Source organism: Grammomys surdaster, unplaced genomic scaffold (genome assembly GCF_004785775.1).
Source record: "Grammomys surdaster isolate TR1022 unplaced genomic scaffold, NIH_TR_1.0 61, whole genome shotgun sequence".
NCBI classification, from domain to species: Eukaryota; Metazoa; Chordata; class Mammalia; order Rodentia; family Muridae; genus Grammomys; species Grammomys surdaster.
Window position 1 is genome coordinate 7,942,741 of NW_021604563.1, and position 14,901 is coordinate 7,957,641.

General features: G+C 37.8%; 1 protein-coding gene across 1 annotated transcript; it reads right to left on the bottom strand.

Annotated features, from left to right (window-relative positions):
- Nucleotides 1-9,594: 9,594 nt before the first annotated feature.
- LOC114624063 (claudin-34-like) lies at nucleotides 9,595-10,251 on the bottom strand. Its single transcript, XM_028770857.1, has one exon. The coding sequence runs from the start codon at nucleotides 10,231-10,233 to the stop codon at nucleotides 9,595-9,597; it is 639 nt and encodes a 212-aa protein (XP_028626690.1). The 5' UTR covers nucleotides 10,234-10,251.
- Between the last annotated feature and the right edge of the window lie 4,650 nt (nucleotides 10,252-14,901).

Genomic DNA, 14,901 nt, shown 5'->3' on the forward strand with positions numbered 1-14,901 from the left:
TAAGAACTTCGGGAGGAATCACCATCCCTGACCTCAAGCTGTACTACAGAGCAATAGTGATAAAAACTACATGGTATTGGTACAGAGACAAGCAGAAGGATCAGTGGAATAGAATTGAGGACCCAGAAATGAACCCACACTGCTATGGTCACTTGATCTTTGACAAAGGAGCTAAAACTGTCCAGTGGAAAAAGGACAGCATTTTCAACAAACGGTGCTGGTTCAACTGGATGACATCATGTAGAAGAATGAAAATTGATCCATTCTTATCCCCTTGTACAAAGCTCAAGTCTAAGTGGATAAAGGACCTCCACATAAAACCAGATACACTGAAACTAATAGAAGAGAAGTTGTGGAAGAACCTCGAATACTTGGGCACAGGGGAAAAGTTCCTGAACAGAACACCAATGGCATATGCTCTAAGATCAAGAATTGACAAATGGGACTTCATAAAATTGCAAAGTTTCTGTAAGGCAAAGGACACTGTCAATAGGACAAAACGACAACCAACAAATTGGGAAAAGATCTTTACCAATCCTTCATCTGATAGAGGGCTAATAGCCAATATATACAAAGAACTCAAGAAATTAGACTCCAGACAACCAAATTACCCTATTAAAAAGATGGGGTATAGAGCTTAACAAAGAATTTTCAACAGAAGAAACTCGAATGGCCGAGAAGCACCTAAAGAAATGTTCAGTATCCTTAGTTGTCAGGGAAATGCAAATCAAAACAACCCTGAGATTCCATCTCACACCAGTCAGAATGGCTAAGATTAAAAACTCAGGTGATAGTAGATGCTGGCAAGGGTGTGAAGAAAGAGGAACACTCCTCCATTGTTGGTGGGACTGCAAGATGGTGCAACCACTTTGGAAATCAGTGTGGCGGTTACTCAGAAAATTGGACATAGCATTACCTGAGGATCCAGCTATACCACTCCTAGGCATACACCCAGAAGATGCTCGAACATATAACAAGGACATATGCTCAGCTATGTTCATAGCAGCCTTATTTATAATAGCCAGGAGCTGGAAAGAACCCAGATGTCCTTCAACCGAGGAATGGATTCAAAAAATGTTGTATATTTACACAATGGAATATTACTCAGCTATTAAAAACAATGAATTTGAGAGGTTCCTAGGTAAATGGATGGAACTAGAAATTATCATCCTGAGTGAGGTAAGATAATCACAAAAGAACACACATGGTATTCACTCACTGATTATTGGATATTAACCCAGAACCTTGAAATGCCCAAGATGCAACTCACAGGGCACAAAGCTCATAAAGAAGGAAGACCAAGTGGGGGTGATTCGGTCCTTCTTAGAAGGAGCAACAAAATAATCAAGAGAGCAAATATGGAGACAAAGTGAGGGAGAGAAACTGAAGGAGGGGCCGTCTGAAGACCATTCCACCTGAGTATCCATCCCATGTGCAGTCACCAAAGGTAGATGTGGATGTGGAAGTCAGGAAGTGCATGCTGGTAAGAGCCTGATATGGATGTCTCCTCATAGGTCTTTAAGAGCCTGACATATTCAGAGGCAGATGCTCACAACTAGCCATTGAACTGATAATGGGGTTCTCAATGGAGGAGTTAGAGTGAAGCCTGAAGGTGCTGAAAGAATTTGTGGCACCATGAGGAGAGCAACAATACCAACCAACCACAGCTCCCAGGGTCTAAACTGCAAGCCTGGCAACACTTAGGAAGAGATCCAGGGCTTCAGCTGAATAAGTATGAGTGGAGGGCCCTGCTGGGCAAAGTTGGAAGAAGAGAACCTTGACCTCATGAAGGCTGGATGCCCCAGTGGGTGGGAATTTTGAGGGTGGGGTAGTGGGAGTGGGGGGGTAGATAGAAGTTACATCCACAGAGAAGGAGGAGGGGTGAGGGGATAGGGGGTTCCTGGGTGAGTGGGGGATGGGGTAAGGGACAACATATGAAATGTAAATAAAACATCCAATAAAAAAAGGCAGCTGCTTTTGTTTATCATTTAGCACAAAGGGTTACTAATGTGTTGAATAAACTAGAAGATTTATATAGGCAATTGTAACAATCGATTGATGCTCTTTATCCTATTCAAATGATTGGAAAAAGGTTTAAGGTGAATTTAAGAGTAAGGAGTCATCTAAAGTGTCATGCCAAGTACTGTGGGATTCGTGTTAGTTCTAAAATTTTCTGTGGTAGTCATTATAATTAGAAAAAAAGTTTAAAGATATGTGCAGTGTATTTGGAATAATTCTAGAACTTCTCTGGATATTTCAACTGTGTGTATTGAGCTTATTAATTTAAAAATGCGGCTCTGCTGAGCATTGATGCTGCAGATACTGCTTATAAAATTAGCCATGTCCTGAGGTCAATATGTCTATTTTGGTCAGGCTTCAAGAATGGCATACATAGCTTGTAGAAAGGCATACTATCATTTTTTGTCCAGGAATACTTTTATTCCTGTCCATTGTGTTAAAGTTTGTTTTTAACAACATCAACATGTTGGTTGGGAGGTTTTTAATGACTTCTATTTCCATGGAAGATGTGGGCCTCATTAGAAATTTTACCTGCTCTTTATTTAACTTTGGAATGTGATATCTTTCTAGAAAACCATCCATTTTATCTAGATTTTCCAGTTTTGTTGAGTATAGGCTTTTATATTGGGATCTGATTTTTTTTTTAGTTTCCTCCATTTCTGTGTTATGTTTTCCTTTTCATTTCTGATTTTGTTAATTTGGATACTGTCTCTGGGTCCCTTATTTAGTTTGGCTAGGGATTTATCTATCTTGTTGATTCTGTCAAAGAACCAGATTTCAGTTTTGTTGATTGTTTGTATCATTCTCTTTGTTTCTATTTTGTTGATTTCTGAACTAAGTTTGATTATTTCCTTCCTTCTACTCCTCTTGAGTGTGTTTGCTTCCTTTTGTTCTAGAGCTCTCATGTGTGGTGTTAAGTTCCCTGTGTAAGACATGAGGGTACTTAGTGCTATAAATTTTCCTCTTAGCACTGCTTTCATTGTGTCCCATAAGTTTGGTAATGCTGTGTCATCATTTTCATTGAAATCCAGGAAATCTTTAGTTTCTTTATTTCTTCCCTGACCAAGTTATCATTGAGTAGATAGTCGTTCAGTTTCCATGTGTATGTGGGCTTTATGTTGTTTTTGTTGTTATTGAAGACCAGTCCATGGTGATCTGATAGGATGCATGGGATTATTTCAATCTTCTTGGATTGTTTGAGGCCTCTTCTGTGACCAATTATTTGGTAGATTTTGGAGAAAGTATCATGAGATACTGAGAAGTATATTTCTTTTTATTTTAGGGTAAAATATTCTGTAGATATCTTTTAAATCTATTTGGTTTGTAACTTCTTTAGTTTCATTGTGTCTTTGTTTAGATTCTGTTTCAATGACCTGTCCATTGGAGGTTGTTTAAGTCTCTCACGATTATTCTGTGGGGTTTAATGTGTGTTTTTGAGCTTTAGTAAAGTTTCTTTCATGAATGTGGGTACACTTGCATTTGGAGTATAGATGTTCAGAATTGAGAATTTCTCTTGGTGGATTTTCTTTGATTATTATGAGTGTCCTTCCTCATCACGTTTGATAACTTTGGCTTGAAAGTCAATTTTATTGGATATTAAGATGGCAACTCCAACTTGTTTCTTGGGACCATTTGCTTGGAAGACCTTTTTTCCAGTCTTTCACTCAGTGGTAGTATCTGTCTTTGTTATTTAGGTATGTTACTTACATGCAGGAAAATATTGGGTCTTGTTTGTGTATCCAGTCTGTTAGCTTATGCCTTTTTATAGGTCAGTTGAGTCCATTAATATTGAGAGATATGAAAGACACGTGATTGTTCGTTCCTGTTATGTTTGTTTTGTAGGTTTCATTATGTGCATGTGGATAGTTCCTTTTGGCTTTGTGGTGAGGTGTTTAGTATCTTGTCTTTTCTTTGATGTAGGTACCCTCCTTGTGTTGGAGCTTTCCTTCTAGAACCCTCTGTAGAGCTGGATTGGTAGATAGATACTGTTTGAATTTGGATTTGTTCTTGAATATTTTGATTTCTCCATCTGGCATGTGTGTTCTCTTAGAGTCTGCATGTTCTCTGACCAGACTCTTCTGGCTTTTAATGTCTCTGTTGAGAAATCTGGTGCAATTCTGTTTGATCTTCCTTTATAAGTTACTTCACCTTTTCCCCTTGCAGTTTTCAATATTCTTTCTTTGTTCTATGCATTAGTTTTGATTATCATGTGATGACAGGATTTTCTTTTTTGATCACATTTATTTGGTGTTCTATAGGCTTCTTGTACATTTATGGCCATCTCTTACTTTAGGTTGGGGAAGTTTTTTTCTACGATTTTGTTGAAGATGTTTTCAGTTCCTTTGAACTGGGAATCTTCATTCTCCTCTATTACAATGTTTCTTAGATTTTGTCTTTTCATTATATCCTCTATTTTCTGGATCTTTGGTGTTAGGAGATATTTGTGTTTTGAATTTTCTTTGACAGTTGTGTCAATTTCTTCTACATTATTGTCTATACCTGAGATTCTCTCTTCAATCTCTTGTATTCTGTTGGTGATGCTTATATCTGTAACTCCTGACCTCTTTTCTAAGTTTTCCATTTCTAGGTTTGCCTCCATTTGTTTTTTCTTTATTGTTTCTACTTTCACTTTTAGGTCTTGGACCACTTTATTCAATTCCTTCACCTGTTTTTGTTTTCCTGAATTTCTTTAAGGGATTTATTAGTTTCCTTTTTCAGGGTTTCTACCTGTTTAACTCGTTTTCCTGCATTTTGTTCAGCGAGTTATTTATATCCTCCTTAAGTGACTCTTTAATCTTCATGAAATAGGATTTTAGATCAGCTTCGTGATTTTTAGGTATGTTAGTATATTTATGGCTTGCTTTGTTGGGAGAACTGTGTTCTGATGATGCCCATGTTATTGCCTTCTGTTGCTTATCATTTTGCACTTGCCTCTTGCTATCTGATTTTCCCTGGTGTTTGCTGGTCTAGGTGACACTGTCTGGAGTCCGCATCTTTTGTCCATGTGTTGCTTCTGGTTTCCTGGTAAGACTGAGGCCCTGGCTGTAACAGGCCTCCTTGAGGTCTTCAGAGTGGCAGAGAAGCTACTGTTCTGTTTCCCTGACTGCAGCAGATCTCCTGGGAGGCCTTAAAACTGTTGGATCTTCAGAGGATCAGTCAAGTTGTTGTCCTTTGTAAAACCACTCTCTAGGGAGTCCTATGGACTGTCGTTTCTGTTTTCCTGTGTGCCATGGAACTCCAGGGAAGCCTACAGTCTGTTGGGTCAGTTGTCTTGCATGCCTTGGAGCCCCTCGGAGGTCTTCATACTGTAGTGCCAGTTTTCCAGTTGCCTTGTGTGCAGAGGAACGCCTGAGATACCTTCAAGCTGTGGTATCAATTGCCCTCTGTGCATCATATCTCCTGGGATGCCTCAGGCTGTGTTGTCTTCAAGGGAGTGGAGTAGCTGGCAGTCTGCCCTGGCAGATGATGCAGGCCAGAAGGGTAATATAATTCAGTGGGCAGGAGTTTCGGGGGGTGATGGGTCACAAGTATACTGGGTTTGAGCAGGAGCTGTGGGACTTTGTGAGGGTTCTTACCAGTTGTCCTGTGTATAGTGGCTCTCCTGGGATGTATGTAGACTGTGCTTCATTCAAATTGTAAACATCTCTGAGAATACTATTATAATACTACCTTTCATAGGACTAATCAGAGGAACAGGATTTTTCCCTCTCAACTCATAGTTCCATAAGTCTTTCTGCCTTTAAACTGCAGTATCCCTCCTCTCCTTCATCTCCATTGAAAACCTCAAAGGACTTCAAAAAAAGAAATATATTACCTGGCACTTTATCTACCAGAGTAAAGCCAGAGAGGACATTCTGCTCCTATGATCTGATCTTTTATTGATGGGAAGGTAAAGAGACTTCATGCTTCAAAGACATTGATAAGGAGCAAATGGTCCACTTAGACAATATATGCCTTCAATATGGTATCATATCATATCATATCATATCAAAGCCAATACTTAAATTTTTCTTACATATGGCCAGATGATATGTTCTCAGAGAAAGAACTGTAATTAGCATATGATTACTTTTGGTAAAAATAATGTATAAAGTGTTGGTATTAGCAAACAGCTATCCTAGACTTAATGAAGTCGTTTTTAGGTCTACCTTTATGCATTCGTTACTGAGAAAAGTTCCTTAAGTTTTAACTTTGTTACATAGTAAACCTTTATGTTATTAGTGTTTTGCCTGCATGTATGTATATGCATGTCCATGAGTCATGCCTGTGCAGGTAAGAAGAGAGCATCAGGACGTCTTGAACTAGTGCTACAGAATGGTTGTAAGCTAACAAGTAAGTAGTAGGAATCAATATCTGTTCCTCTGTAAGAATAAGTGCTTTTAACCATTGAAACATCATTTCTCCATGCCCAGAAGATGGAAAACTTTATTAGCTAATTTTAGAGACATGAGAGTGACTAAAATCTTATATACACTCAGATGGTTTTAATGAGAATGGCCCCCATAGTGTATGAGATTGGAAAGCTTAGCCATCAGACTAGAATTACTTGAGAAGGATTGAGAGATGTTAGAGTAGGTGTGGCCTTATTAGAAGAAGTGTATCATTGGGAGTAGGCTTTGAGATTTCAAATGACTAGTCCAGAGGTTTCTATTCTCTTGCCTAAGGATCCATAGCCTTGCTCCTTCTGTAGCACCCCATGACGATTATGTAAACCTCTGAAATAGTAAGCAGACCTAAATAAAGTCCTTTCTTTCATAAAGGTTTCCTTGGTTATGTTGTCTTCTCATAGCAATAGAACCGTAAGTAAATCAGAAGTTAGTAGTAGGGAAAGAAGTATTACAGTGGCAAACATGACAATGATGCTTGTTTTCAAAATATGGACTGAAGGACCTTGGATATAGAACACACTTGAATGCTTTAATCAGAACTTAAAATAGCAGTAAGTGGCCTACAGACTCTTCTTGTGGTATTTTGGCAGACAGTATGGTATCCTTTTCCCCTTGTCCAAAAAAAGAAAATTGCTTGAGGTTAAATTGAAGAGTTTTGCACTAGTGGCCCTGGGAAAGATTTTAAAGCTGTGTAGAATTGGCTGTTGTTTAATAGTTAGTACCCACCTGTATGTGAATATATAATGCAAAGGAGCATATCAAACAAGGAAAAATACAAAATCTAAAGTTTGTGGAGAAAAGGACCACCAAAAAACTGTTTAAAGAAAAACCTGATATTAAATAAAATAAAGGGACTGGTAACTTTAGGCAACATCCCATCCAGCTAAGCTTCCAACTTGTGAAAAGAAATTAAGTATAAGCTTAATCTGAAAAAAAATCAAAACAAACATAAAGGTCATGAAAATATATTTGAAAGAGAAGAGCCAGTTCCAGCGTCAGCAAGCCAAAGTACTTGGGAGCTTTGGCCATGTGAAACAAAAGAACACAAAAAAGAATATAAGATTATGACTCAATAAAACAAACAAAATATTTTCTCTACAGGCCTCCATAGTCCCATAGATTTCAATTCTTAGTAGTCCTCAGAGAGTGGCACTATTTGGGAAGGATTAGGAGGTGTGGCCTTGTTGGAGTAGAAATAGCATAGTTGGAGAAAGTGTATCTGTAAGGGTAGGCTTGGAGGTTTAATATGGCATGTCCAGGGGATTTCTCTTTTACTGTTCATAGATCTGGCTGTACTACGTCTCCAGTTCCATGTCTTCCAACATGCCATCATTCTACCCACTGTGCTTTTTCTAAAGAGTTCAACCAGAGTTAGTTAACTGACAGGAAATTAATTGAGTTTGTTCAGCAAACCCAAATTATTAAAATGGCATGGGTAAGAGGAATAAGAGGACACTATACAAACGTGTATGTGTGTGTGGAAGTGTTGTAAATTATAAACCTAAGAGGTAGACTGTGCAAATTATATGCAAATAAAACTAAAGAATAATTGGTGGGTCAATAACATTTTCAATAATTTATTTTTAAATGAATAATTCTTAAAATTTAAAAGTAATACCATAGTCAGACATAGAAATCTCTATCTTCAGTCTGAAGATGAAAGGGTGTGATAGATGGAATTTAAAACATTTAGGGGGAAATGGATTAAAAGGGCTGAAGGTAGATGAGATAAACATAGCAAAAACCGAAAAATAGTTGAGAATTATATTTGGGAAATTACTTACACCAGGTTTTCAACATTAATGTATTTAATTTCATAAAATAAAGAAAAAAATATTATCATGGCATGTAAAATAGGTCTGCTTTTGTTTTTAGTACTGATTTCAGAGAACAATATGTGAAGTTAATGAATTCCAATACTCATTTACACATTTACTATTTTGATGCCTATTCCTCATTATCAAATTAACTACATCTGAAACTAATTCACAATAACAGAGGACATGCATGAGAGGGAATTTTGCATAATTTGAAGTATTATTATCTAATTCCAATCCAGATTTGTAAGATACCAAGACACACCTTTTATGCAGATTTTATTTGTTTTGTTTTTTTTTGTTTTGTTCTGTTTTTTTGTTTTTGTTTTTGGTTTTTGGTTTTTTGAGACAGGGTTTCTCTGTATAGCCCTGGCTGTCCTGGAACTCACACTGTAAACTAGGCTGGCCTCGAACTCAGAAATTAACCTGCCTCTGCCTCTCTCAAGTTCTAGGATTAAATGAGTGCACCACTACTACCCAGCAATGGAGATTTTTTAAACTTGGGGAAATAAATGAATTTAATCTAGATTCTGAGGAGGGAAGGAACAGCTTTAATCTAGATATAATCTAGGATACCCTTCTGCTGGAATCCTATATTAGCACATGAAAGAAGGAAGCTATTGCTCTTTGTCTGGTTCCCCAACCTTGCTGACAAGTCCATTCCTTCACTGGCATTAGAGCCTTCTCCTTCAGGATTCTAGCATACACTAAAGAGCAACTGAAATATCCAGCCTTCTGGACTAAGCAACTATTGGATTCTTGAACTTTCTATTTGTAGCCAAATATTATTGGATTAGTTGGACTATAGCCTGTAAGTAATTTGAATAAATTATGTGTGTGTGTGTGTATGTTTGTGTGTGTGAGACAGATAGATAGAGATAGAGATAGATAGATAGATAGAGAGAGAGAGAGAGAGAGAGAGAGAGACAGAGAGAGAGAGAGAGAGAATACAGTTCTGTGTGAGAGATTAATTCTATAAATTCTGTAATTCTGTTCTTTGGAGATCCCTGACTAATACAACTATATTTAGTGATTATTTACCTTGACAAACCATATTTAAAATTTAGATTCTATAACACAAATTGGCAAATTGGAATGATAAAAGTAATCAACAAAATATCAAAAAATCAACAAAAATCCCCCAAAATCTAAAGCAAACAATTCAACCAAAGAAATAATAAGCCAAATAGTAAAGAATGCTAGATGTGATTTTGTCATTTTCTGCCATAGGTTACCCCGGGCAGGACTTGATGTCCTTGGAAAATCTAAGTCAATATCTTAAAAATACCTCCCATTACCTCTCCCTGGGTCCCCAAAACCACTGCCAAGACGTTTGTATTTTCAAGGTTATGCATGCTGTAAATTTATTTTCAAACAAGGGGAAGCATTTTGCTTTCCATGGAAGGAGAATAAGTAATAAAAATTATAGCACTTAATAAAAACAGTATGGCAGATATGCATGCCACTCTCATGGCACTGCCTGCTCTTTGAGCATATGGGAAAAGTGGCAATTGGAAAGAGGGCAGGAAACATACCTCTTCCTTGCTTTGCACAGTGAAGTAATTACACATAACGGCAAGAAAAATAAAGGTGCTAGCAATAGCGTTAAGAATAGCTGAAAGAACAAATGGATTGCAGTCCTCATTCTTCTGCAGCTTATCCGTGTATAACTGCTGTAAACCAAAGACAGCACAAACTGCCCCAACCAGACCAACAATGCTTGCAACCAGGAGCAGATGTTGCGCTACCCGGATGTCCAAAGGAACAAGGGCGTCACGGTAGTTGTAGTGATGGCAAACTCTCGGGTGGCTGGAGTTGTTGTGGTGGTGGCAAATAGAGGACCCCCACATACCCACAAAAGCCAGACTTGGGTAGGAAAGCACAGGGTTGTCCAAGTACCATATTTGCCATTCTGGAAGGCCCATAGATGTACTACACAGTATCCATGCTATAGTGGCCAAAGCGAAGCCTCTTGTCTGGCGATTGGCAGACTTGTTGAACAGCACCATGCTGAAATCAAATATGTGGAAACCTAAAAGGAAATGAAAGAACATATAAAGGTGCCCTCTTTCAACCTTTAGCAGTGCACTTTAGATTAGCAGTTCAAATATGGTAGACTTCTGTTTTGAAAAAATAATAGCCCTTTCTCATTAAGATATGCTGCTATGAGTATATGAATATGGTCTGAGAAAAATATAAACAAAAACCAAAATGACTCTGTAACAGTATTTAATGAGAACTTTACAATAATCAAAGAAGATCAGATGCTAGTACATACTCTTTTATATGTGGTATACATTACCTTAAAGCCAATCCATTCACTAGAATACTCATCACATATCTACTTAGATGAAATTTGACAACTTAAGAACTGGGGAAATCTTTACCAGGAAGTAAACTTCAGTGAGGAGAGATTAAGTACATATTGAACTATACTTTTTATTTATTTTCCTTCACTTGTCATGGAATATATTGGAAAATACAAAACAATATACATTTGAATTCTGAGATGACTACTAGTTTTTCTTTTGTATGTTAAAAGTATAGTTGGGTGTGCACGCACGCGTGTGTGTGTCTGTGTGTGTTTGAAATAGTTTCACTAAAGAGCAAATGAACCATATAGCTGAGACCTAGCTTAAATTGAAAGCTCAAACTACACATAGTAATATGAAAATACAGATAATGACAACTGTGGGTTCAGGTGAATGAAGGATAAGACAAGAGAAGAAATCAAATTCTGCTTGTAACAAGGACTTAACACTTGAGCCTTTTTCAGTGATAGGTACTGAACAAACACAAACTATAACTACATGGTAAATTAGGGGCTGGTTTCTTCGAAAGATAGAGTACTTTTTCTATTTGTAATGTTGGGAGGATGATAAATTCTCAAATAGTTGACATAATGAATGAATCTTGAGAATATTAAACTAAATAAAATAAGTTGCAGATCAAAGAATGATTAAGTAGATCAAAGTAGATCAAGTCACTAAATGGATTTCATCAATAAAGCCACCAGGATTGATGAGGATTGTACCAGGGTCAACTAAGCCTTAGCAAATAATATTGATTATGACAATAGCCAAAGAGTGTTTCAAGGTAAAATAAAGTAGGAATTTGTCAATCTGTAAAAAAAAAAAAAGAAAATGTCAATTACATTTCTTACAGAAATAGAAAACCAATAATTGAGTTCTTATGAAAACATTGAGAACAGAGATAGAAAATCAACAGCTGAGTTGTTATGGATATACTGAGTAGGATCAGACTTGGTGGCATGTCTCTATGTTGCTTCTCTGTATATTCTATTATTGATGGCTAAATGGGCCAAGAACTATGTGCTAACCTACTCTCCAGATCTTGATACTGTGATTTCTATATTACATCACCAGTCTCATATTATGTAAATATCTGTCCTTCTTCTGTTGTATAATGGATGGTATAAATACTTGATAACCAGAGCTGGACAGTAAGTGGAGGGTGGAACTTCTGGCAGAGAGAAGGGGATGCTAAGAAGAAGAAAGCAAAGACAGCAGATTCATCAGTGGAACACAAGAGTGAATGAATGGATGTGAACTGATGCATAGTGGTAGAGCTGACCACATGGCAGGATATAGTGCTAGGTTTAATCAGATTAAGCTAAAAATCTAATTGAGGTTCTGCTCAGGCAAAATGCATTGTAAATAAAAATGAGTCAAAATAACAGGCCTTTACTATTAATGAAAAGTGTCAGTTCTGTGAAACAGGAAGAAACATAAACACCTACTCCCATACATTAGAATCATGTGATTTTTTTAATGGAGGCATGTGAAACTTCAACTGGAAAGAGCACATTTTCTATGAGATTTTGGAAATGCAAAATGTGACACATGAAAACTGCTTTTTAAATATTTTCCTTGCCCTTTGTAACATTGTCCTAAATTATGTGGAATAGTTAAAAGGAAAATGTCAAGGTACACAACGCATGAAGAATCTTTGTGGAAGCAGAGTTTTTAATTAGATTTATAAATCACAGAAACAGCAATTCTGAATACATAGTAAGACTGAAAACTGAAACACTTGTGTCCAGTCATAGAAAGAAGTCAGAGACAAAAAGGAACACCTGATGGATATGAAAGGACATTGCACACTATTCACCTATGAAATAATTAATACAAAAAGTACAGTTACAGGAGCTAGTTACCAGTTTCACAAAATAATGCAAATAAAATCAGAGTTTATTTTTAAAGATAAATGTCAGATTCATTTGTGCTGCATAGTTTATTTCATCTTACAATTTACATTTAACGACTGAAGGAAGTCTAATCAAGAACTCAAGGTAGAAATGTGGAAGAAGGGATTGAAGTAGAACACAAAGAGAAATGGTAATTTTTAGATTGCTCTCCAGGGCTTGATTTGCTTACTTTCTTACATTACCCAGGACCATCTATCTATACTTCACAACACACACATAGTAGCAAATTTCTCAGTTGTGTTTTCTTCTCTTCAGTTCACTCCAGTTTGTGTGAAGTTGGTAGAAACCAAAAGCACAGTAGCATGCTAAAAGTAAAACTCAAATGATCATAATATTTTGAGAATATTTGCCAAACTTCATTGTCAGGGAAAACCATTTTATAAGCACAGTGAGCAATCAAATCTCCTGAGTTATAATGCTATTGTTCAATGGATTAGGTCACACATACTGGTGATGGTGTAGAGGAAGATGAGCCTTATGTAGTGCTGCTAATGATGTAGTTTATTACAACCATTGCCAAGATCAAAGTGTGTTTTTGATAATTAGACATGAGGAAGAACCGTCCTTTCCTTTCCAATGTGAATATTAAAGGAAATATTGTGAAGAAAAAAAAAGAATGATTAAATGCCACTAGAGATGTCCCTGGAAGGATCAGTTATAGAGAGATATATGAAGTAGAATGGTGGCTGAGGAGGGCTGTGGGGCTAAGCAAGAGCATTACATTCCATAAGAACACCATTTCATTCAGGAAAGATAGACAATGGTTATGGTTCCACAGCACTCTGCATCTATTTATTGCCATGGATATATACATGTGTGTGTGTGTGTGTGTGTGTGTGTGTGTGTGTGTGTGTATGTGTGTGTGTGGGTGTGTGTGGGTGTCTGTGTGTGGGTGTGTGTGGGTTTGTCATTATTAAATTTTTATACGTATATATAATCACATTAAACAGATTTTTGCAACAAAGAATGCTAGGACATATACTAACCAGCAATGACGTTTTCAAGTTAATCAGTGACCAGTAACTTGGCAGGAAAATCTAATATCTGAGCCAAGGGAGCCAGGAAGGACACAGGTGTCTCTCCTAGCTCTGTGCTCTCGGCCAAACTGCTGAACTTGTCCCGAGTTCTGAGCCTTGTCTTAGATCACCAAATTCCAATCCTTTGTGACATTATCATCCCTCTCTCCCCTTAACTCTTTCTGCCTCCTCTCTTCCTCTCACTCCCCCTCTCCTCTTTCTCTTCCTTTCTTATCCTAGCTCTTTCTTTTCTCTCCCCTCTCTCTTCACCGTCTCCTTGTTTCCCCTTGATCTTACTCCTCTCTACTCTTTCTCTTCTTCTCTCTCTCCATCTTTCTCCTGTTTCCCACCTCTCACCGTCTTTCCTCCATCCTCTCTGTCTCTTCTCCCTCTTCCCTATGTCTCTCCTTTGTGTCCTTTTCCTCCCTCCTCCTCTCATCATCCTTTCTCTCCCCTTCTCCTGCCCTTTCTCATTCCTGTGTTCTTTATTCTTTATCATTTCTTTCCCTTCTTTCACTCTCTTTCCCCCTTTCTCTCATCCAGCTCTCTCCTTTCTCTAACTCTCTTACTCCCAAAGTCCCTCTCTCCTCCAGTCTCCATATCTCCCTTTGTTCTCCCCTCTATCCTGTTCTCTACATTCTCTCCCCCTCTCCCTCTCTCTTCTTCTTCTTCTAGCTCTCCCATCTTTCTCTTCTGTCTCCCCCCTCTCTCACACTCTCCTCTCTTTCCTCTCTCCCTCTCCTTTCTGTTTCTCTCTGTCTCTCTCCTCTCTTCCTACTCTCTCCCTCCCTCCCTCCCCTAGCTCTGCCATCTCTCTCTTTTGTCTTTCTCCTTCTATCTTTTTCCTCTCTTTCTCTCCTCTCCTTCCTTTCTCTCTTCTATCTCATTCTGTCTGCCAAATCTCATTTCATCAGTCTCCTTTCTATCTTTGCCTCCCAGTCTCACCTGTCTCTCTTTTTTCTCCCCTTTCTCTTCTCTATCCTCTCTTCTCCTTCCCTTTTCTCCCTCTTCTCTATCCCTCATTTTCTCACCCCCTCTTTTCCCACTTTTCCTCCTATCTCTTATACTCTTACCCCCTCTTCTAGTTTCTGAGCCTCTTTTTACCTATTTGTCCCTTCTCCATCTAAATGTTCGCCATGACCTCGTCTCTTTTCCTATCCCTCTGTACACAGTATCTCTTTCTTTCCCATCTCTCCACATCTTTCTCCCTCCTTTTTTTGTCTGTCCTCATTTATTCCTCTTTCCTTGTCACTTTCCTCTTCCTAAACATAACTCCTTCATTTTCTAGAGAGCTGAAAAGACCATGAGAGCAGGAAGGTTAGAAAAATGAAAGAAGTAAAGAGAATGTAATAGATGGGGATAGAAGGTGGTGTAGGAGAAAGAGAGAAAGAAAGAAAGAAAGAAAGAAAGAAAGAAAGAAAGAAAGAAAGAAA